The following is a 26651-nucleotide window of genomic DNA, read 5'->3' as shown; positions in this document are numbered from 1 at the left end:
ATAATAATTAACACTAGCCATCACAACCTAAACTCAATTAAAGCACAATTCTCAAGGTGCAAACGTGTTCGCACATCAATCAAACCCTTAGAATGAATAAAAAGAATCACAGGTAAGTTTCTATGCATTAGGAAAAACGAATAAGGCCTGTAGACAGCACAGAACGGTAGAAAAAAGGGAATGGATACTTGCTTTAGTTTTCTTAGCATTTCCTTTGGGTCGAATATTTGATTAATGATATATGTAAAGTGTTTAATCGTAGGAGTTTAATACTGATATAATACCACCTAGTTCTAAAGCATTCCTACATTTGAAAATGAAAGAATTTGGACCAATATTTCAGAGAGAAATATGACTTTGATATATGATAATGATGATCTTGTTCATATTTGTGCATAATTTTATCACACAAACAAGAGTGTAAGAGCGTTAAATGTCTACACTGACTTAAAATAAAATATGGACAAAAGTATTTGCACACTTGACATCTCCATATGTGGTTCTTCTGTCATAGGATGCACAAACAGAATTTTCCCCTCACGTCAACTAGGAGACGCAAATCTGTTCTGCACACTTGAGTGGCCTGCTATAGATCTCTGACCTCAACCCTATTGTTCACTTTTGGGATGAATTGGAATGCTGACTGCACCCCAGGCCTCCTCACCCTACATTAGTATCCAATGCTCTTGTGGCTGAATGAGCACACGTTTACACATGCACACTCCAAAAACTAGTGAAACATTTACCCAGAATATTGAAAGTTTTTATAAAAGCAGATGGGGAAAACATTTGGAATGTGATGTTTAAAAATGTTATAGTTAGGAGTCCACACACTTTAGTCTGTTTAGAGTATCATGTTATGTATCCTGTAAATTCAGGTAAATTGAAGTATGTTTTCTGCAGAGCTCATAGTCAGTAAGCATGTGCATTCTCATCCAGGCATACCAGGCTAGAGATTGCAATCTGGACCTGTGGTGGTGAAAAAAACCTAAGCCTGAAAAATAGATCTGTCTGGCCAAGTAAATATATGAAAAGATTGTAAAGACCCCAGCGTCACATTTTTAATGGTGGTTTATGAGAAATTATTTAACAATGCCTGATGCTGCAGTTCCACAAGTCACCAGCAGGCATTGGCTTCAATTAACCAGCCAAGTTCTGGCCTCCTGTGGCTGTGACGTGATCATGAGCAACAGAAAGCAAAAATGTGTGTATATGCTCATGCAGGATGCTCAGTGTTGCTATAGAGATGAGCATGGACATTGGTCAGCATACAGACAACCAGCTAATAAAGTGCTGGCAAAGGTTACAGGCATTAGTGGTGTTCACAAGCAAATAAGTCAGCCAATGTCATTCATACTAATTGCAAATGCCTGAGAATTATTCATGTAAAATTTTTAAACTGGATCTGATGGTGCATGGTTTTAATTGCTGTCTAATTAGTACCAGATATTACCAGAGGTTTTATTTTTTGGATGAACAAAAACATAGCTTTCAATAACCTGTCGCTTAAATAAGCCATGCCCCAGTGATGTCATAGCCCATGACCTGGACAAAGTCACAGTTTTTACATTTTAATAATTTACATTTTAATAATTTTTGTGCTAACAGCAAATACACAATATGAACAAGTTTGTGGACACCTGGCCGTAAGATATGTACGTGCTTGCTGAACATCCCATTTCACATTTAGTCCTCATTTGCTGAAATAATAACCTCCACTCTTCTGATAAATTGTTTCATTAGATTTCGGAGTATGCTTGTGGAGATTTGTGCTGATTCGGCCATGATGGCATTTGTAAAGCAAGGGTACTGATGTAGGGTGAGGAGGCCTGGGGTGCAGTCAGTGTTCTAATTCAATCCAGATGCATTGAGTAGGGTTGAGGTCAGAGCTCTATAGCAGGCCACTCAAAATCTTCTATGTAAAACATGTAAAACAATGTAAAAAAACTTCATAGAGCTCGCTTTGTGCACATTGTCATTCTGGAACAGGTTTGGTTCTTTGATTTAATTGACAAGAAAATGTAATGCGAGTGTATCCAAAAACAAGCAATAAAATTGTGTACCTCCAACAGTGTATTTACAATACATTTTACTTCAGCTCATTACTAGTTAAGCTAAAAGGCTATGTGGACTTGAAGATAAGTGACAGAATCATAATAATGAAGTACAACCACTGTAATTCTAGGTAAAATGTAACCAGTGTGACAGCACAAATGCTGTACAGTATATGGGAAATACAATTCTGGGTTGAGCTGATCCATCACAACCCTGACCAGGTTACTGAAGACGATGAAAGAATACATCACAACGTTTTCATTACAAGCTTGACAAGCCGATTGCTGCTGAGTCATTGCTGCTGCTTCCTGACTCCATTTTGTGTTCGTAGGTTCTCAGGTGGTATAATGGGTAATGAGAAAGGGTGATCTGAGAAAAAAAGCTCGCTTTTTTGCATGATTTTGTTTGTGAATAGGCCTACAGGCTGATCAGATATTTAATGCCTCACTAAGCACACTTAAATAACACAGTAACTACGCCATCTAGTGTATGAAATGGGTGGTGCTGACTCGAGAGTCTTACATCTCGCATATTCATTCTGTTTAATTTCTGCCTTATTCACACATAACTGACTGCAACCTGGGGACATCTATTATCCAACATATATTCTATATGCTGTATCTTCATCCACAATACTAAGTATTACCCCTTCTTATAGTACACTAGTGTTCTATTCCAACAACAAATGGAAATCGACATATCAACTTTTTCGATCTGTATTAACCAAACATTATTGTATCACCTTCCATAAGTCTGTTATAAGATTAGCTTGGACACTGTTTTCTGTATGTAGAGTATCATGACTGTGTGTAGCTGCTGGTGAGAGAAAAATAGAGGGGTGTGAGCCTCCTACTGTGCAAACAAGTCACACCTCTTCACAATAACAAAACAACACAAAATGTTTACTTTTTTTAATGAGGCATTTAACCCCCACCGTGGAGTGTGTCAAATACAAAGACATTTAATGTATTTTTTATTTTTTATTTTGTTGAAAAGAGTTCTGCAACATCCAGCCTTCAGCCTAGAGTGCTCATCTTGCTAATGGGACAGCCATTTAAATTTCACATTTTGTTTAGATATTTTCTTGCTATTTCTGTAGGTCTTTTTATTCCTTTTTTCATTCCTTCCCCCATAGACCAGCTCTATACCTACTTCATACTTATCACTACTCTGTCTGTTTAGTTTATTACTGTTTATTTTCTATACCTGAAGCTCCTACAGGATTTTAGTTTGTTTGCTGTTCCTCTAGTCTATTCCTTGCAGAAGATTCTGTATACAATCCCTGCCATGATTCTTTTCTCTTTCCTATCCCTCCAATTTCTAAACGTCTGGCTGTTGTTGGGACATTTCGTGGAGGACATTTCATGTCTCCTGGTTACCATGGGCTATAATTTTATATCAGCATCGTTTAATAAGAACATATTCAGATTCCATTAGTTTATATTTCTGGGTGCATTATTCGTCAAATGTGATTTCACAGAATCCCAATGAGTTTGCAGTGCCATCTTGTGGAAAAATATTCTCCTCTCATTCACCAAAATGTAAATCCTATGCTGCCCCCTAGCCGAAATTATGGGACACAGTTCTAAAAATTTTGGCACTGGAGCATACAGTTTCCATTCATCCCATTTTTAAAATCATTCCTACTCATTATCTGTAATGTTAGAACAAAAATGACAACTTTATTAATGGATATATTATAAATCTCATAAATGTAATCATAAACCTTTAGAATTAGTTGATAGATTGGTTTATAGATATCCTGACGGCTACAGTTGATAGTGAACTAGTAGTGTATGGTTTGAATGTGTCTTTATTAATTCTAGTTTCTCATATTTTCCGCATCTATTAACAGATTTTACAGTTAGTTAAAACACACAACATAGACTTACAACCGGAAGCTTGGCTTTTGGAGTGCTGACTCAACATTTCTAATCCAAAACTAATTTTCACCACTGTCAGTGACAAACCATACCATACCATACCATACCATACCATACCATACCATACCATACCATACCATACCATTCTATACCATATCATACTATTTTATACAATACCATACCATACCATACCATACCATACCATACCATTCTATACCATATCATACTATTTTATACAATACCATACCATACCATACCATACCATACCATACCACACCATGCCATACCATACCATACCATACCATACCATACCATACCATACCATACCATACCATACTAATCTATACCATATCATACTATTTTATACAATACCATACCACACCATGCCATACCATACCATACCATACCATACCATACCATACCATACCATACCATACCATACCATACCATATAATATCATACCATACCATACCATACTATTCCATACCATACCATACCATACCATACCATACCATACCATACCATACCATACCATACTATTCTATACCATATCATACTATTTTATACAATACCATACCACACCATGCCATACCATGCCATACCATACCATACCATACCATACCATACCATACCATACCATACTATTCCATACCATACCATACCATACCATACCATACCATACCATACCATACCATACCATACTATTCTATACCATACTATTTTATACAATACCATACCACACCACACCATGCCATACCATACCATACCATACCATACCATACCATACTATAATATCATACCATATCAAATGCCCAACACATGCTGTACATATGCAAAAGTGTCTGGAGTTTTTGGCTATTTCTGCAAACTGTACATGCTGTACAAATTACAGCAGTCTTCCAGGCTGCTTATACCCTTTCACCATCTGTAGGTGCTGGTGTTCATGAGCGCACAGCTTGTTCACATGTAAATAGTCCTCATAAATAGTATTAATCAGAAACTACTGAATCACGCCGCATGTTTCCCTTCATTAATATTCATAACATATTTATGACTTCATTTAGCATTGTTGCAGCACACACTTCCTCATAGAGAGAAAAAAGCTGTAAAATTAAAGCAGCTGATGTGACAGCTTACATAGGTGTTGATCATGTATTGCAGTTCAGCCCTTTTGCTTAATAATTAACAGTGAATGGCAAAGTGAATGCATATATAATGAGGAAATGGGGAGAAAAAAAATCAGCGCACTTGTGAGGTATCTCGAGTTCTTAGTGTTGTATTTTAAGTTGCTGTTGTTTCACAGGGGGACACCAATAGCACAGTTTTGATAGAATATTGACACAGATATACATATAGAGGGGAATTTAGCAATCTAGGATGGTGTTGATGATGGTATTAAGTTGGTGATTTGTAACCTAAACTGTGTTAACAGAATGCACAGGTGATGAGCAGAAAGAGAAGATTGAAACGCTGCTGCGTTATTCTTTTTAGGTAGAGCTTAAACAAGGGTGAATGCTGCATATGACTTACACTGAAAGTACAAAGGTGGCAAATTATAGTCAAGAGGCTTTTATTGTATTTATATATACACTACATGGACAAAAGTATTGGGACACCTGACTTTTCCAGTCACATATGATTCTTCCTCGAACTGTTTTCACATATTCGGAGGCAATCATTTATAGAATGCCTTTGGATGTGGTAGCATTTCATTTTACTTCACTAGAACTAGGAGACCCAAACCTCTTCCAGCATGACAATGCCTCTGTGCTTAAATCAACCTCAATGAAGATTTTAAATAAAGAACTTTACAGGTTTTGGAGTGGAAGATCTTGAATAGCCTACTATAGAACGCTGACTTCATCCATAACATAAAAAACTTTTGTTTTGAATTAGACTGCACCCCATGCATCTTTACCCTACATCAGTTCCTGACTTTACTACTGCCCTTGTGGTGGAATGAGCACAAAATACTACAAGCACATGCCAACATCTGGTGGAACATTTTCCAAGAAGAGTGGAGGTATTATAACAGAAAATGCGGACTATATTTGGAATGGGATGTTCAGAAAGCACATATAAATCTAACCTAATAAGTCTATAGGTTGACTGCTCTAAAGAACATACTTGTCTATACAGCAAATGATAAAGAATTGCTACTATGTTAACTGTTGGTGCAATAAGCAGCCATGTTGATTTGATGTCACTTGCTATGTTCTGGCTTATGGGGACCAAGTTTACAAGAAGAAATTAATTTATTAAAGGAATGCTTTCTTTGGTTTTATTTGTAGTCTTTAGGTAAAAGTATCAGATTTTTAGTCAAATGCTGCATACCTCCAACTGGAATCACAGGGAGCAGAATAGCATTGTGGGTGAAGTCAGGATTGTTAATGGAAGTGAAAAAACTCAAAAATGTTACAGTACACATTTGATTCAATAAAAATGTTAATGGTGATTTTAAGGTTTAATATACAAATCATTTAGACACCCTTAGTGAAAAAAACTACAAAATACAAGCCTGCAGCTTATTTAGGAACTAAATACCTCACCTGTCACTGCTTTGTTTACAGCCAGCCCTGGCTTCCCCCAGCCAGGTGTCTGTTGCCAGGAGACTGTTGATAATAATCTTTATAGTCTGTTTTTGAATAAGCTAGGACTTGTATGATGCAGAGCTTTCACTTACAGGAAAGTCTCTCTTCAATTCAGCTTGAAACATGAAACATGAAACACCTAAGGAACTATATGCTTTTATGTGCCTTACACATGAACAATGCATAGAGCAAGTTGCCACATATTGCACACAACTGTCGAGAACAGTATTTAGCCACCTGGTGGTCAAAATGAAGTATTGCATGTATTCATGAATATTTATTATTTACTTTAGAATGCAGCCAGTGTAAGTACTTTTGAGTACTTCATAAACACACTGTCCTACTTTGGACATCAGTCATATATTTTTCCAGTCACTCAATGGAAGACAAATTCGGTTCTGAGTACAACATTTTAGAGAGTTTAGAGAACTGACCTCTTGCCGATTTTATATATACACTAAAAGTCTTGAGTTCAGCCTTGAGGCAGTGATAATCTTGAATGAGTTAATGGAATATTCAAATATTTTCTAACCTAATCTTGATCTACTAGCGGTGTAGTGTATTTGGTATTTCCATGGACAAGAATTTCAACACATTTCATTGTACAGAGAAAGAGACAGAGAGTAACTCCATCAATAAACAACAGCAAGTGTTACTGCGCATTACATTTAGATACACTTAATGATACACTTTAATTAAAAAAAGTAATCAAACACACTTTCTTGTCTACATGCCTGTTATGTTTCAGTACACAAGTAACCCCCAATAAGGTTTGAATTTCAGAGATTAAGAGGCACAATTCATGTTTGAATGAAGGTTTCATTAAAGCATGGTTTTGCATAAATGTTTAATGATAGTCCACAAACCTGCATTATAATGGGGGCCTGAGTAAGCAAGTTTTTTGTCGATGCACAGCACAGCACAGGGTAAAGCACAATTTATTGTATTATTTTAAAGAGCACAAACAGTACAATTAAGCCAAACAGAAATATTATGGCCGCATTCATTTGGCCATGTACATATTTTTAAAGTGATAGCTCAGCGGTCAAGATGTAGGATTCCTTTTTGTAAGGTTGTGAGTTCAAATCCCAGCTTCACCAAGCTTCAGTGCAGGGCCCTTGAGCAAGGCCCTTACTTCTAATGTGCTCGCTCTAGATAAGGGTGTCTGCCAAACACTTTCATTGAGGTGGTTTTTAAGACATTGGCCAAAGAGACATGATTTATTTTGATTTCTAACTGCATTTAGTATCGCACCCCACACAACCATTCAACATCTTAATTTTTTATTGCACACCATTATCTTTTGCAAACAAGTCTTCACAGTAACAATGCGTTAAGAGAGAAGGAAAAAATAACCCAGAAGCATTTTGGCTGTTGAATGCAGCCTTGGGTTCAGTGTAGAGTATTAATAGATATTTACACATACACAATGAAATCATAGGGAGTTATTCCAGCTTACTCAGCTCATCTGAAATCTCACCTCCTCCCTTATGAGAAATGCACAATCCCCTCAGGTTGCCAGTCTGAGTCCAGAGCTCAGGGTTTGTAGGTCCAGTTGTGATGAATCCCGACACATTCAAGTAACTCTATCATTGCACAGGCACTGAGTTTACATGGAAACACACAAATGCATTGATTTTTCATTCATATTTTTGTAGGTTGGTGTTTAAATTATAGCATTTTTTCATACTGTCTCAATGTTAATTTCAAATGAGAAACAAAATCATTTTTAGATATGAAAATAAAAAAACACAAGTGCACCTAAGGCCATATTTAGAGTCGCCAAATTAAATCCAAGTGGGGAAATTTAAGCTTATGCTTATATAAAATTTTTTGCTGTCCAATTCAGTTAAGGCAAATTACCTGCATGTAGTCAATGCCTTGGAGGTTGCCAGATTTTTCTTGAATAAAAGTGTCTGAGACTGGATCTGCAATATTTTCAACACCACCACCAATAGTAAACAAAAGCACTAGCCTAGTAATAGAATTGTGGAATGAAAACATTTCTTTAGTTAAAAGAATTACAAATGAAAACTAAATAAAAAAAATACTATTGTGATATCAAATAAAAAAACTGTAATTTTGCCTTAATTTAACAAAATGCTTCCAGTAGCTTATAAAATAGCACTTGATTTAGCACATCCTAATTTATATTCTGTCCTTTCTTCGTCTCTCCTTGGCAAGTGTATGAGATGCCACACCTAATTCATTATGAATAATACTTTGATACAAAATTGAGTTCAGGTTATCACACATAAAATGTATTGGATCAATGATATAATCTATAACACCAAGCTCTTTCTAGTTTGTGTTCAATAATAAATAAATATTGCCAATGTTTTGCCAAATTCTTTGCACCCGCTGATAAGAAAGAACACACCCAAGTTCAATCTTAAATTAATTTTAAACTCTGAATATGGCCGACAGTGTCATAGTTTTAAAATAAAATGAACAAGAAATCTTACTTTTCTTACTTTCAGTATGAGGAATGATAAAGGCACTCTCTTGCCTTTTGGCCATAGTTTCAGAAACAATTCAGAACTGGTGATTTCAGTCAAAATGAAAAGCCGTACTGTATATCTGGTGACACTTAACTGTCAAAAAGAAATAAAAAGTGACTGAAACATTTGCAGTGACTATGATATAGCCATAAGTCAGAGAAATGTCTAGTAACAAACTTAGCATACAGATAATTTGTTTTATTATACAAAAACATGAATGCATTATATACACTGATGCAGAGCTGTTAATTCTGCTTACTAATTCATTTGTGGCAAAAAACAACAACAAAAAACCCCAAAAGTGCAGCCAGTAAGAAAGGATCTCTTTGCACATGTGGAGCAGAGAAAAAGGACACAGAATTAACAAGCAGTGGCAGCGTTGCATCTGTAGTAGCAGAACTCCCCATGCCAGGGGGAACCAGGTGCATTCAGCATGGTGTCGCTGACTGGAGTCAATGCCAACACAAAAAACCCCAATTAGAGTCATTCTGCACTCTTCCACAAAGTTCCTACCAAGAGTGCACTTTTGAATAACCCATAATGTCACACTCACTCCAGCGCTGAATAACTCTAATGAGAGAGGAAGGGAGTTCACAACATGGAGGAAAAAAACAAAAACAAAAAAAAAACATAACACTGGATTGCACTGGATTTAGTCCGATTTACAGATGTGTCCGTGTAAGCTTTGGAAAATGATTAGGAAAACCAAATCAGGTCACACACAGAGAGGAGACAAGTTGTATATGGGCCCTCACGGGAGGAGCGCTGCACTGCAGCACTACTCTTAAAGCTTAAAAGGATCTTTAGGCAAAATATCTCACACACCGTTGGCTGCGTAGAAAAGAATTCGGCAACCATAAATATATCTATAATCCTATGCTAACTGTAGTAAATAAAGTTCACCTCCTCTACCAGTCTCATGTTGCCTAATACGGTAATCATCAGCCCTGCTCCTTGAACAAAATTCAGTCTGAAACCTTATCTAACACACCTGCTCCGGAAACCAGGCCATTTTCACCGGATCAAGGAACAGGCTTTTAAAGGCAGGTAAATCTCAAGCAACAAAGCAGGTGATCACTGTATTCCTGGTCAACAGTCTCTATGTGCTTCTACTTTACATCTTTGTACAGCTCTCATTTCATTAATATTCTGAACTGATGAAAATATTCTGCAATAATTAATAAATTAGTTTTGCACAACCAACAGTGTAATAAAAAGAAGGGTGTAACAAAACAACATGTGCTGCAGCTTTCACCACTGGCTACAATGCAAGCCTTGGACTTCAAAAGTAAAAAGAACGAAATGTAATGAACATAAAATACAATCCCCTGTGCTTGTGGGTAGCATCAAAAGGAAAGAAAATGGACCTCTTTTCCGTAATGCCTCTGGTCTAAAGTACGTGGGGAGCATGTCTACACATAACGAGCAAAAGTTCTGTATCTGTAACTTCTGCAGACATCTGTAGACATACCAAACATATATTTTCCATATGCAGAATGGCAATTCAGAGGCATTGGTGGTGAGTCTCTTGGAATTCACTGAATTCAAACACGCGTCTCAAGCACGACATGCACGAGGCTCATGGTGTAGGTCCTGTCTCCACTACCTTGTCCGAGAGGTCTGACGGTGCTCCATGTCATCCTCAACTACAGCGCTGTAGCCCTCCTTTTCCACACATTCGGTCAGCACATTTAGCGCTAGGCGCAGGCGCCGGTCTAGAGCCTGCAGGTGCGGTCTAATGAGGATAGGAGAAAGGCGGTCACGCAAAAGAGACTCCTCCATCAGCAAACTTAGCTGGTATTCCTCCTTAGCCAGCAGCTGAAGCCGTAGATAGGTGGACCTCCTTACCCTAGGTCAAATCAAGCAGCATGAAAGAGGGAGAGAAATTCAGAGGTAGAGAAGACCAAAAAGGGGTTGAAGGTTAATGCAAGAAAAACAAAGCAAAAACCCCACAAGAAAACAAAGGGATTTAAAAAAAGATTAATGATTCTTATTCAATACCCTGTGACATGCAAACAAATACGCTTACCTGCAGCACTGACTTAAGGGCACCAAGATTGACATTTCATCATGTGAGTGTTTTCCGAATCTGTTGACATTTTTGCAAAAACATTTTTTAATTAAATTAATTAAATCAATAAGTAAATTTCAATATTCCCTACAATTCTTAAACAGACTAAACTCAGACCACTTTATTTCCCTTTAAACAGCTTTTAAAAACAGCAACAACTTCAAGCGAATGATTAAGCATGCTTCTGCCTAGGTTTGAAACAGCACAAGAGTACAAAACTGATAAAAAAAAAGGCATTTGCTTATATTGACATGCAAAATGTCGCTTACTTTGTTGTGAAAGCTTTTAACAATTGAAAAACTATTCCTAACAAAGTGCTTTTGAATTTGTGTTCTGATGGTACTCAAAATCTATACAAATGTGTTAGTTCTAAAAAATATAGTTTCTATAGTAACAACTTGCATTATGGGTAATACATAAACTTCATAAACATAAACTACAAAAACATATTAAAAAAAAAAAAGGTTTGAAATGTAGAGGTTTTTTATAAAGAGACTCCAGTATCAGTGCATTGTAACAGTCAGGGGTAAAGAGTTTCTCTTTATGGGCTTTGTGGTTTCTTGGTAACAATACATTATGCCTTTTCATGTGTGTTATTATGTTCAAGAGAAAAAAAGTGGCTGCTAAAGGGAAGCTGCTGTAATGTGAGTGATAACACTATAATGTTAAATGTTAACCACATATAGGCAAAACATACCACATTCCATTCTTGAATTAAAAAAAAAGATTGGTTACTGTCAGATTGCTCTGTTAAGGGGAATAAAAAAGTTCAGGATGTGCTGAGTGTCTTCTTCTTCTTCTTCTTCTTCTTCTTCTTCTTCTTCTTCTTCTTCTTCTTTTTTTGGCTGCTCACATTAGGGGTCACCAAAGCAAATCATCCATCTCCATACCCCTCTGTCCTCTACATCTGCCTCTTTCAAACCAACTACCTGCATGTCTTCCCTCACCACATCTATAAACCTCCTCCTTTGTCTTCCTATTTTTCTCCTTCCTGGCGGCTCCATCCTCATCATTCTCCACCCTGCCTGCACTCTTTTCTTCACTTCTCTAACACACTCTCTATTACTTTGCACTGTTGACCCCAGGTACCTGAACTCCTCCACCTTCACCACCTCTTCTCCCTGCAACTACACCACTCCACTGCCCTCTCTCTCATTTACACACATGTACTCTGTCTTACTCCTACTGACTTTCATTCCCCTTCTCTCCAGCGCATACCTCTACCACTACATGCTCTTCTCAACCTGCTCCCTACTCTCACCACAAATCACAATATCACCCGCAAACATTATAGTCCACGGAGACTCCTGTCTGACCTCTTCTGTCAATCTGTCCATTAACACTGCAAACAAGAAAGGGCTCGAGGCTGATCCTTGAGGCAGTCCAACTTCCACCTTGAACCAGTCTGTTGCTTCTACTGCACACTTCACTGCTGTCACACTGTCCTCATACGTGTCCTGCACCACCCTCACATACCTCTCTGGCACACCTGACTTCCTCATACAATACTATAATTCCTCTCTTGGCACCCTGTCGTATGCTTTTTCTAAATCCACAAACACACAATGAAACTCCTTCTGACCTTCCCTATACTTCTCCATCAACATTTTCAAAGAAAATAATGCGTCTGTGGTGCTCTTCCTCGGCATGAAACCTCGGCATGTTGCTCACAGATGGTCACCCCTTCTCTCAGCCTGGCTTCCACTACTCTTTCCCATAACTTCATGGTGTGACTGATCAACTTTATTTATATTATATTTATTTATATAGTTTATATATTTCAACTATATTTGACTTAGCACATGTTTTACGCTGGATGCCCTTCCTAACGCAACCCTCCCCATTTATCCGGGCTTGGGACCGGCACTAAGAGTGCACTGGCTTGTGCAACCCTAATGGCTGGGTTGACAGGATGTGCTGAGTGTACTTAAAGTTAAAATATACTAAAATATACTTTGGCTGCTAACCGCAACCCACCTCCAACTGCACATCTTGTGCTTTATTACTTATTTAAGGAACACTCTATTGTAGGTCTGCATAATTAATATAAATTATTAGTGGATGGTGTCAGGGTAAAATGCCTTATAGTTAGATTAGCAGCCATATATATTATCATTTCAGAATAAAATTTAACTAAACTGTATTTTTTAAATGAAATGCCTAAACAAATTATTTCTACACTACTGACTCCTTATATCTGGTGTTAGGCAATAAACTGTATTGTAGAAACTCAGAGGTAACATTGTTATCTTCTTTCTTTTCAGTAATACTGTTTTGAGAAACCCCAAGATGCTCTAGGAGCATGATAAAGTGGTCTATTCTTATCCATACCAAATGTTCTTAAAAAGCAGCAGCATCAGCAAAAAATGAATTCAATGAATAAACACAGAACTATTTATTGCCATAAGGTATTCAGCTACATAATACACAAGAAAAGTTTCACACTCACTCAGTAGAGCCTTACAGCATTTTCATTAACACTGTACATTTACACACTACTTATTTTACCTTTATCTTTTTTTGCAAATAGCTTTCAGCAGTACATATATTACTGACTCTGATAGACCTGATACTTGAGCTTGATCTCACTTTTAATTAAGTACGTTTTCAATTATATCCCCAGTTTCCATGGTGTCAAATGACTGATAGAGTGATGCTGAGTGGAAGAATGTGTGGTATTTGCTTTCTTGCTTGCCTGCTTTGAGAAGCCTAATCACATATAACGGTGTGAAAGGGTGCTGAAGGTGACTCACCCTCTGCCGTTGTCCAGATGGATGATGAATGTCTCATTGCCAAACTTCTCAAAAGTCTCATAATGGTGACGATCCATGTTTCCTGACAAAAACAAAATGTCACATACTTAAGTTTTTGCTTCTTTAAAGACTAAATTGTGCCTGTCAGAATTGATAAGAAAATAAAAGTAAGGCAGATCAAGCAAAACATTTTAATGTAATGCTCGTGCATAATAATGAGAATGTTTTGTTTGCATTAGTTTTTGGATAGAAATTCACCCATTAGGAAGTCAAAGATGGTCATGTCCATGATATCCAGCAGACGAGTGCCATGGTGGTAGGGTGGAGTCTGCTTTACTTCATCACAGTAATCTGGATCCACTTCCCACCTGAAGAAAATGAACAGAACGGTGACTTTTATTCACTGCATCGTTTTTACTTATTGTAGGTTGCAACAACTGACTGCAAGTGTTCATAAATATAACTAATGAAAAGAATATGCAACACTATGACACATTACTTTCTCTGTACTTTATATACTGAATGCACAATATACTGATAATCCAAGAGGCACTTATGATGCATGGTGCAACCCCAGGCTGGCTGCTCTGGATTAATGCAGAGGCTATGAAAGAACCGAGAGAGTGAACAGAGCCTGTCTCATTTACACTGAATTGTGGAAGAAGGTTGTGCATATAACAAGAAAAAGATGTCTTAGGCTTCCTTGCTTTTGTCTCACAGTATGAACAGTAAAAGCAGATGGAATGGTGGGACCTGTTCTGTTGATTCAGGCAGTAGATTTGCATTATGTTGAGTTTAAAAATGCTGTGGACCATCTGACTAAAATTGTCTTTCCAGAATGGACAGCCTATTGTCCTGGGGCAGCTGTGCAAGGCGACGATTTTTTGCTGATAAAGGCAGTTTGTGAGTTTAATGAACTTGCAGGGTGGTATATGGTGACCTGAGATAAAGTGAATGAAAAAGTAAAGAGAAGAAGCCTTACTCAGCTTTCTTGCGCTTATGGTATGAGCGGCGCCAGGGGTTCCTCCAGGTCTTGCGCTTGGCAAGGGCTAGATCAGGCAGAAAGGCAGCCAATGAGCCCTCAATCTGGTCAGGTTTGCCACATAGGGCATGTTCAGTCGAGCAATAGTATGAGCATTCACCATAAAAACAAATGTTGTTGGCTGCGGGAAAGAAAAGGAGAAAGAATGTGTTACTATACATGGTAAGTTATATCCTGATTCTACGTGGGGTGAATGTTGGAGTTTATAACATCATGAAATCTCAAACTTATAATTTCAAAATATAGAAATTAGAGTTAATCAGGGGTGTAGCACAATTACTGTAGTATATATCTGTATACAGCATACATTCAGATATAAACCCAAAGTGGGTCTGCAAGCCCCCCCCCCCACACCCTTTTATTTTATTTTATTTTACTTTTTTACTAGTCACAATTGATACCATGTGAACATATGAACATTTGTGCTTCAGGGAAACAAATTCCATATATGTTGGACAATATCTAAGATATTAACAGTGAAACAGAAAATTAGTTTTTACATGCTAGAATGTAAAACAACAAGATCCACTATACACTAAAAGTCATGTAAGTAATGCATCACTGTAAATAAAGGTGGGTATGCTGCATGCTGGTACCTGGAGAGATAAAGAATGTCCGCCAGAGCTTCTTGTCCCGGGTCACGTCTCGAATCTCCCGCGTCATATTTACTAGTCTGCCAGCCACTGGTGGAACCCGTCGAAAATCCAGAATTCTAAACGTTCAAAACAAATAATAATCAATCTAACAAACTGATCAAAATGACTAAGTCCATATCATATTGCATATTCATAAAATGTTGGAAGAGTAACTACATTTGCATAAATTACATTGCTATTTGCCACATAATATTTGTTGATTGTCCTATTAATGCTGTATTCCCACTTTATTGGACTTGTTTCAGAACCATTCAATACTGACCAGGATATTGCGGTAACTTAAAAAGATTTCAAGCATAATAATGCAACTGTACAAACTCTTTGGAGTGCTGCAGGTTTATGAAAAGAATGAGCAATTTCTCAAAGTGACTCTATGATGATTTCATCATTCTTCTTTCTCTGACAGCAGCTGACTCTGCCCTGTCTTAGCCTGGGAGGCCCTTCATTACTCATCCGCTTTATGATGTGTCTTTGACTGCTACTTATTGGCCTTTTAAAGGTTGACTTTTTCTTTTTTACTTCTACATCCGGGCCACACTCCACTACCATCTACTGAGACTGTATGTATGTAAGGTGGGGTGTCTCTCTGAGTGCTTCTTGTAGCCATTGTAAACTCACTTTCCAGAGGTGCCTGGATCCCAGAGCCCAGGGGGACAGAAACCCAAGCTTGGTATACAAAGCCTCTCAAAGACTACAAAAGTGCAAAGTCACTCTAGATGTGAGTGACAAAGAACCCAGTGTGGAGTCATGGTTCCTTGTGAGCAGAAGTCTGTCAGCCATATGGGATTAGTGGTGCAATTAGAACATATAGAAGAGGAAAGGTGCATGGCAAAAGAAAGAGAAAAAAGTAGACCAGCTCTTGGGATACAGTGCTCCATTCCATATTAAGGCAACAATCTTTCCATGGGTTACATGGTACCATGCAGAGATAGTATATCCTTAAACTTAAACACAGGTAATTTTTTCAATTTGTTTTGCAATTGCGACACCTTACAAAAACCAATAAATGTCCTAATAATAAAATCTGATTTCATCTTTGGGTATCAAATATTCCACTGGCTGTGTGGTCAGCTATATATGAAATTCAAGTATAATTTCTTAGTTATGTAGCCTACCGCAGCGTATATCAAAGGAGTAAAGTATCAACAGGTTTACAGGTGCCAAAGTGCAAGACAAAGCCTGCTGGTGTTATGCTCACTGTTCAAAAGAAAAAAAAATCAGAGTGGATAAAATAAAGTGGGTCTCAACAAGCTGAATCAACAATCACCCAGCACAAAGACTCTTTCTCTATGAGCTTCCTTGTTAAAGTCAGCGGGGAGCATCTCCCAACTTTTGATTGCTCTCATATGCACCTTGTTATCCGCACAGCCCACTTCATGGGGAGTTGGATCGAATCAATCCTGCTAAGTGCTTTTCAGGCTGCTGGCCAGGGGCGAGTGACGGGGTCTGAGAAATGTATGTAGAATCAGAGCTGGTTGGATTTGAGATGTGAAAAAGGGGTCCAAGCTGCTTTTTGGGTTTTGTGAAGCCTAATTCTACGTAAAACTGATACTTGTGTAAGCATCAATGCACCTGGTTTTCCTACACCTATACACATGAACTTATGGCCAGAGGGTGGAAGAGAGCAGTGTACCATTTTGTCTAATAATGAGAGTGATTCGTATGGTATTGCTGGTTATAGACTTAAAGAAAGACTTTGGGAGCTAATAGGGAGCTAAAGTGTTTTTTTTTTTTTTTAAAGTGAAAATAGCATGTTTTCCTGATGAAAACAAACATTTGGGTCTAAAACCAGCATAATCTGAAATACAAAGATAAGGATTTTGGTTCAGATTGAGTTGAGTCATCTACTTTCATGCTTCAGATCAAAGCCCAGATCTTCTATGGAAGGAGCAGAAAGGGCAGAAAGTGAAACTACAAAAACAGTCTTTATTATAGCTTCCAGCTACCTGCTATTACCATGAGAACATTTCAACGAGCACTCACTGAATGTGGGATTTTAATGGCACATAAATTCAGAATACATAATTATTATTTTTATCCCATGAGTCAATAAATTTTTATTGCTTACTTATTGAAATATGGTTAATATTCTATGGTTACTATACTGGATTGTACAGAAATTGTGGTGGTAGGGCCATATGGACATTATGCATACGTTCAAATTTAAATTGGTGATTAGGAGAATTTCATTTAAGTCTTATAGTTTCCTCTCATATATATATATATATATATATATATATATATATATATATATATATATATATATATATATATATATATATATATATATATATATATATATAAAATATTATATTATATTTTTTTATATTTAACAAATATTTTTTCTTATCTTTTTGTGGCTCAGGGTATATATTTGGAAGGTATACTGGTGTGTAGGTTAATTCTGCTCTAATGCAGTGCAAGCAAAAACAGCATAAACACCACAGCAAACTTACTAACACTTGCTTTCCATAAATAAGTGTTAGAAAATGGTACCAACAGTCGAGGACTTTATTTTTGGCTTAGTCTGGTTCGTGCCTTGCATTTTGTACAATGACTCCATTGAAGTAAAGTCCAATTTATACTCAAAGCATCAACTCATGCACACTAGGTTTGGAGCACACATTTCTGTTTTTATATGCACTGGTTTCATAAATATAATTTTTAAACATTTGTATGTAAAGATAGGTCTTGTTAAACATACATCTCTATTGTATATAAATACACAAAGCTCATTAATTTAATGTGATTTTCACTTATTCACCCAGTTTGGGTCTCAACTAACACCTGCGTGCATTTGTTACAGGACGCTAAACAGCTACCCATGTGATGTATAGAATACAAACTGCAAGATATAATATAAAAAATATTGTGCTGATTTTTAGCTAGAAAAATAAGCCCAATTTAAAGTTAATTATATAACACATTAAATACTACATTACTACTATATACTACTATACCTATATTATTAATTAATATAATTATGTGTAATTATTACAATTTTGTAACATTTTAAAACTTTTTATATTGTTGTTGGAACATCAGGATAATAAAAACAAATTGCGATATAAATTTAAGACCAAATTAACAAACTACAATATCTAAAATTAAACCTTGGATGACACCAATATGTGGCTTATCGCTTATTCCAAACTCTCGGAAAATTCCTAACTGCACCGATGTTAAATTGCACCATTTGACTTATTCTTTCTGATATTCTGATAATTAATTCTAAATAAGTTTTCCGTTTGCTTACAAATGGCTTTAGTATCATACATTATGCATTACAGCTTTACATTCATCTGAGCTTTTCCTCATGGAATAGCACAATAATTTGGGCTAATGTTGTGGATTTGAAAAGGTAATCCATGGTTGGTCTGGGAAATGTGCATTACATTCAATATAATAGGTGTAATTCCATTTCAAGTCACTAATGGTTCCTCAAACTGCATCACTTTTATTTTTTTTGGAGTTTTGTTTGTTTCAGACAAAGCTTACTTGGAATAAGTATGAGAATGGCTTTTGATTAGAAAGACTGTTTGGAATATTACACTTACTTATGCGCCTACTGATTCATTAGCTAAAAGCCACATAATATATGATACATGATATATTCATCTTTAGTATATCACTAAAAGTGGATAGATAGTATTTTAACAAGGCAGTTCTTTGAGATAGTCTTGTTTCAGATTAAATTAATAGATGCTTGCAACATTTATTTGATGAGAGTACCAGAGCCTGGGTTGGGTGTGACATTCCCATGGTGACTCATGGCCTCCCATTCAGCACTAATAGGTGTCAGTAGGAGTGCCATGTGCACAATATTACACAAATGGCATGGACATGCACTGTCAGATCTCGTTTGATTGAGAATAAGGATGTGTGAGCATACATCGCCAGTAGAATTTCAGTAGGATTCTATTTTCCTCTAAGAAGGTGTTATCAAGCAGCCAGGCCTACCTGTCAAGATGAAATGCTGCAATCTCAGCGTTGTGCCTCTCAAAGTCAGAGAAGTAGAAAAAGTCTGGGGGAGTCTCTTGCTCTCTGGTTTGCCTGGAGAACAAACAGAAAGAGGAAGACCGGTACAGTGAGGAGTTAAGATCAGCATCCGATCGTTAGGTGAAGTGTTGCCGGTGGTAATAAAGGCAATGAAGAGATTTTGCAGAGATTTGTGTGCCTAAACATCAACTTAATATGTGCTTGCAAAACAAGTCTTAAGCACAAACAAAATTTGCTCTGGAGTTCATGATATAATTTGAAAAGATTGGGCAGATGTGTTGACGCAGAAAACGCAGCATTGTAAAAAATATTACTTGTCATCAACCCTGCGATGTTAAAATAGTCCATGTTCCAGATCTCAGCAGGAGGAATGGGAGAAAGAGAGAAAAAGAGAGCGAGAGAGAGAGAGAGAGAAAGAGAGAGAGAGAGAGAGAGAGAGAGAGAGAGAGAGAGAGAGAGAGAATATAAAGAGAGAGCAAGAGAGATGCCACTATGGAGAGAGGGATAAAGAGAAAATAAAAAAAGGGACTTCCCTTTTTTAGGATGCTATGGAGTTACAGACTTGAGCTTGTATAGTCAGACAGCTGAGTTGGATGAATAGGATAAGAAATTTGGCAGTGGTCTATATTGTCTGACTCCTTTCAAGGTGGAGACAGACCGAGACAGATGCACCATGATTGTGTACTCTTGCCTAGCAAGTCACATAGCGTATTCAATGATGGGTATGGTATTTTACCTTGGAGAAAAATACCACAGGTGATTTTACAGTAGACTGCACCACTCATAAATTCAGCAGAGAAAGAGAGGGGAAAAGAAAGACAGACAGACGTGCACAAGGATAGCTAAGTGTATCTTGGCTGTCTGGTATTTTATCTGCAGAATGTGCACAGGAGGTGTTTCGCACAACTTGATCTAAACCGAGGGTTGTTTTTCTGGAACTACTGTTGCATGATGGGCCGATCTATCCAAGGCTGTCACAGCTGAGGCAGATCGGGGAGATTTTAGTGAGACCCAGGTGTGCGCTACGGCTTCCCAACAGCCTGCCTCAAACATTATTACAGTCATCGCTCTCTCTCCTTTCCTGTGCAGCTCTACCTGCAGATGAAACCTGTCATATAATCCCATTTAAGTGAGTGCCTGCTCTTTTTCTGAACATACCCTTTTCACACGTGCCATTAAACCTTACTGACCACCCTTCCTTTCTACCACTGCTAATAAACTGCAAATGAATTAAAGACTTTTTATTTTTTTGATAAGATCATCCTTTTCCTCTTCAAACACCTGTTATGATATGCCAAATTTTTATATATATATATTTTTATACATACAGTGAACTAATAGCTTTTTACTTGCAAGGTGAGAGCTGAGATTTAACAATGATTTAGGAATGAAAAGCCTGAGCAGCTCCCCGGAGAGGAAAGTCTGTCTACCTTTTGACCCAGAATTCAATGAGATACTCAGGGGTGGAGTAGGTAGAGTCTAATTCGACACCGTTGGTACACATTGTAGCTCTTAAACTGTGACCACTAGGGAGGTGTTCTCCTGAAAATAGTCTTTATTCGTATAAAAAAATAAAAGAACAGTATATTACAATGTAAGTATCTTTGCTGTATCCAATAAATTATAATAACGCTAAAAAGCTACTGAATCTATTGAGATGTTTTAGCACGGATAATGTCCAAGCACTTTCTCTCTCTCGCACACTTCTCTGCTCATCACTGTGTTCCAGATCTCGCTAATTTGCACCACGATCTCCTGCTGGGTTGTGACTGACAGTCCTGTTGCACCGATCACCATGTTCCTGTCTGTTATTTCCTGTAGGGGAGGAAGCCCTGGTCAGCCACTGTATTTTAGACAACTTGTAATGTGACAGTCCAGCGCACATGAAAGAACCTTGGTCACAGAGATATGAGCCGGTGTAATTACCTCTGTATGAATCAGAATCAAAAAGCAATAGAAATGTCACATGGAATGTTTATTGGCCGTAGAAAGACAAGTATCAGGATGAATCCTCGTCCAACAGGGTAAAGAAAGGTGACTTGTACTTGGACTAACTATTGGCTGTAACTATTGGCACCCTTTATAAAAAAAAAGCAAAAATGGCACATCAAAATTTTTAATAAAATTACCTTACCTTTATATTTTTCAACCATGATATATGCAGTTACAGTATTTTTTTTTTTGTAATACATTTGATTAGGTAGGTAGCTCTCTTGAAATTCTGCACTACTAAATGTAAGGAATAAACATGATGAACCATGCTGTTTTAGGAAAATTAACCCACTCAGAGGTGGTGTGATACAGCCTGGCATGAAGCTCCTTTTGTCTATAACAGCATGTCCTGAAATGCGTTTTTTTTTTAAATAATCAATTTATTAATAACATATCAAAATTCTTTTTAAAACCATTTATAGATATCATTATTTATCACTTACATTATAGAAGCTATAAACACATATCTTCAGCAGGCTTTTTTTTTCTTTCTCTTGACATTTGTAAGACAAAACAAAGAAGTAAACAATAAAGCAGCTTGTCATGTAGACACCCAGCTCCCCGTCCTGGAGATGCTCCCATTTTGCAACTTTATAAAACACTGACATGGCTCCTCTGATCCACATCTTTATTTACTATTAGTCTTAAGTTATATGGAGCAAGATACAAGTCCCCGTGGACAGCTATGAGTAAGAGCTGATATAGAATTCAAACGTTTAAAAACAAGCCTAATGTAAACCAGTTATATTACGTCAGCTATATTACAACCATACAATTTTGTTTGAGCCACAAATTTATTTCACAAAACATTTGTATAATATATTATGAAATATGACGTATAAGGAACTTTTGCATTTGGAAGCACAAGTTTGTCTAGAAAGTCATTGTATGTTATAGAATTAGATTTCATTTAACTGAAGCTAAAAGTCTTAAAACTCTTCCTGGATGACAATGCTTCTGTGCACAAAACCAAGTTTATAAATACATAAAAGATCTATCTATTCACACAATTTGAGTAGGTCATTTAAAGAGTTGTTAAATGTGAATGTTATATGTACAGTAATTAGTTTTAGAAAAAAAAATTGCCATTAACTTGCCATAAACTCTAAATTGTGCATTGTAATGGCATGTCACATAAAATAGATGCACTACTTGTGATAGAAACTCTGCATTACTGTGGACTCTCTTGTCAGATTTTCAAAGCACTGTATCATCTAAACAGCAATCACATGAAGAGCTTAGCAAGCACACTTCAGCAAGCACGAGTATTTGTCATGTCCTCCAGCGACTGGACTAGAAATGATTGACACATTCCTGGGAAATGTTTCCCTATTGGGTTTACTAGAAGACAAGACTGCTTTCTGAAACTATTTTAAAGGGTGCCACAGAGATATGGTGACAGAGATCCAGCAACACTATCAGTCTGGTTCAAATGCCCTATAATGCATGTTCAAAGGGAGAAAGAGGGAAAGTGCAAGAATATTCTGTGTGCTAAATGCTCAAATAAAAAATGCTCAGGTCAATAAAGGCATGTATAATACCATACTCTACGTAAATTTGTTCTAACAAATAGAGAATATTTCTTGTTTTTAGATTTTTATGAACAATATTCATCACAGCATTGACCATTTTAATATTGCTGCTTTAATATCCAAGAGTTAAATGGACTTAATTTTGAATCATTTGCCTTCTCGAGTAAAAAAAACCAAAAACTTCTGCCAGCTATGATCAATCCACATCAATATGACTCTCACACACACACATATACACACACACATCCCGTGCAGCACATTTAGCTTGTCGATAACTAGATTATATAGATAGATAATATTACTACTAACATTACTCTTGGTAGAGCTCTTGTGGCATGATGATGTATGATAACAGCAGTGACTGTGGCAACCCTGCCAGAATTACTCAAGCAGCTCCAAACACCATATTTTGTGCTGGTTTGTCCTATTTTTCCCCTCCATTTCCCTTCCCTTCATTGACTCCATGACTCAGTCATGATGTTTTTTCATCTTTTAAACAGATTTGTTTTCTCGTGTAATAAACCTAAGACCTGAAATCAATGATTACACTTAAAACTAGAAAGCAAAACAACAAGGAATGCTACAACATATTAACCACATTTCAGACACATGACAAAGTAACATACACAATAAAAGTGTATTGCATAAATTTAAATGTCATTTAACAACAATTCCCTATTGTAAGAATTTTATCTCACTGTCCTATTGGCATGCAAAAACTACTGGATATGCATATCAGTGTTCAATTCAGTTAAATTTTTAGTTGTAGAGAGCTTTTAACAGCTTTAAATAAATACAAAATTTAAGTATAAAATAGATCTCTACTGAGCAAGACAGAGGCAATGGTTCCAATGAAAAACTCAAGCTGACATGAGAACATATCCTCATCTGGATGACACTGGATTTTGCCATTGTTTGCCATTCTTTTAACAACTGTGTCAACAGTCACAAAGAGCAACTGTGTAACCAGGAAATTCATTATAATCTTGACATGATGTCTATTGTGTTCAACGATCAATTGTTTGCTGTTGTCCTGTACTTTTATGTTATTTACTATTGTTCTGCTTTTTGTTTAACCACTGTGTGAAAAGAGATGATTTGTATCTTACTTAGGTATTTAATAAAACTGACGATTGGCTGTCTGTGGATTATTAATAAGTAGTAATGGCTGCATGTATGTTGATGTTATTTAGCAAGTCAAGTTTGATGCATTTAACTTTTAATGTCCTTTTTATGGTATATAATCTCTCCACTTACTAATATGGTTTTCTGCGCATGGGGAGAAATCAGTGACTGAAACTGCTTTGATTAAATTTTTACCACCATAGTTAAAAGTTTTTTTTATTTTTTATGTGTGGTTCCAGACTGTTGCATTGTATTATGGCTGAAATGAACTTGGTAAGACATAATTAAAACTCAGGTCAAAACCAAAACAATTTTTTGGCATGGTTACTGCTGGTCTGAGGAAGGAGTGAGATAAGGGACTTCTGGTCAGTGAGGTGTTCAAAAATTCCATCGGCAGAAGCAAACATTGTCAGGCAGTTATTACTTGCAAGCCTAGACTTCTAAAATCCTTCCACCTCAAGCAAGTCACTCTGCACTTTACCACACCACAGCTGTCTCCAACATAATCTTTGTATGTAACGCTGTCCCTCTTGTCATTCTCTCTCCTACTCAACTTGCTTACTTTTTTTCTTACTTTGACCCGTGGCTGTTTCCACAGGCTTTTTTATGTAGGATGAACCCAGTGACCTATAGAGTGATTGAGACGCCAGACGAGACTGCAGACCTGAATTCACCCCTGTTACCAACACCTGAAACCTTTATTCACAAATTCTCCAGGAGCACTTAAATATACAGAGTGGCACTAGGCAACCTTGAAACCGCATCCCTCTGTATTTCTGCAGACAGAGTTTGGAGAGACAGAATGAGCTCTATAATCTTTGTGTAATCCTGGTTGGGTTTATGGTCCTGACAACAGGGCCGTTCATCTGTGCTCTCATATACACAGATCTTCGAGAGGACAAAGTTACAGGAGGGAGAGAGGGAGAGAGGGAGGAGAAAGGTGTGAGTGTGTGTGTGTGTGTGTGTGTGTGTGTGTGTGTGTGGGGGGGGGGGGGGTGCATAAACCTGTGTTAAGAATATTTTACACTTTTAGATGTTTATACAATTCCCAATTCCCAAACTGATTTCGCTTACCAAATCTTTCTTAAATTGCGTTCCAGTGCTTATTTTCTGTTCTCATTTGGTCTCAGCAAAGCTCTTTAATAGCTACTATATGTCAACCCCTTTGTGTTCCTAATGGATCCAATTAAATAAATAAATGAACTACTTATGTCATGCCTTGTCATTGTTACTAAAATTAAAGTGTAATGCTAAAGGTAAGAAAGGTTTAAGATACAATAGTTTTTTAAAACCTGGTTTTCAGAAGCCCTCTGGTATACAGTAGCTGAGCAAATCATGTTAATTTTGTCAGTGCTGTATTCTCTACATTTACTGTAATAATACGTTCCTCCATTGGAGAGAAGAAGAGAAGGTAGACATCCTATTCACCATTAAATAAATTGAATGAAGCCTTAAATGTCAGGCCACCAAACACTGACTGGTGATTCATATTTCAGAATAATGAATTACACAGTAGCATACAATGACTTAGACTGTTATTTGAACAGATTTAAAAGCAACATACACAAAACAGACAAGGTTTTATTTATGGGTGGTGAGGTTATTACTGAGTGTAAGTGTTCAGTCTAAATAACTTAATGGTTCATCCAGACAAAATGTTTTAATTAGTTTTAGTTTAGTTGCTTAATAATTCTGCTATGGTCATAAGCTACACCAGCTATGCCAGGTTTTTATTATACATTTAATTTATCTTTCTTTATTTTGAATAGCAATTTAAAAATTTTACTGAAGTTACTGTTCATACGTGTGCAGAACAAGCTGAGCGATAGTGGGTTTTTTTTATTATAATTTTTTAAATGATAATAATAATAATAATAATAATAATAATAATAATAATAATAATAATAATAATAAACAAAAATAGGGTATTTTTTCAACATATGTTTGACATGGTTTTGTAACTCTCACATATATTAAGACATCAGATAATTGTTACCGGTGCAATTTACTGCATAATTATATTCCAGAGTAAAGAGAATTACAGGTCATTGTGATTTTTAATTAGAAGTACCCTAGGGTGCCAAGGGGAAGATTACAGTGCATTGATTCAGTCCCTCTTCCTTGCTGTGCCACACCTTTTTTTTCTCTGACTATAATTGACATCGTCCTCAGGCTGTGGTTTTCTGTCTACTATACAGAAGCAAGAGTTTGCTGTACACTGCAAGTGCTACCCAGTAACTCGGATGACACTTCTCTCTGTTATCACTTGTCTTTAAGTCTAGTCTGACGATGAATAGCACTACCTGGGAGCTGTCCTTCCAGCTCTATCAAGAGCAGCCTATTGAAACCTATTGAAAAAAGCACCTGCCTAAGATCAGTCTAAAACGTCAGCAAAAGACTCAGCAGTAATGACTATTAGCTGGTTACACATTTACATGACGCCTTTTTGCC

General features: G+C 36.9%; 1 protein-coding gene across 1 annotated transcript in view; it reads right to left on the bottom strand.

Annotated features, from left to right (window-relative positions):
* Nucleotides 1-7451: 7451 nt before the first annotated feature.
* fam20ca (FAM20C golgi associated secretory pathway kinase a) overlaps nt 7452-26651 on the bottom strand; it is a 53228-nt gene continuing 34028 nt past the window's right edge. Inside the window, exons 4-10 of the mRNA XM_083566137.1 lie at nt 19513-19605; nt 15493-15608; nt 14837-15017; nt 14113-14222; nt 13855-13936; nt 11060-11119; nt 7452-10879 (exon numbers count right to left, since the gene is read on the bottom strand). Of these exons, the coding sequence (XP_083422263.1) occupies nt 10633-10879; nt 11060-11119; nt 13855-13936; nt 14113-14222; nt 14837-15017; nt 15493-15608; nt 19513-19605 (889 nt within the window). The 3' untranslated portion in view covers nt 7452-10632. The remainder of the gene's footprint in view (nt 10880-11059; nt 11120-13854; nt 13937-14112; nt 14223-14836; nt 15018-15492; nt 15609-19512; nt 19606-26651) is intronic.

Source organism: Silurus aristotelis, assembly GCF_946808225.1.
Source record: "Silurus aristotelis genome assembly, chromosome: 17".
In the NCBI taxonomy this organism is placed as follows: domain Eukaryota; kingdom Metazoa; phylum Chordata; class Actinopteri; order Siluriformes; family Siluridae; genus Silurus; species Silurus aristotelis.
Note: the sequence above shows the minus strand (reverse complement) of the source record. Positions and strands in the feature narration are given on the sequence as shown.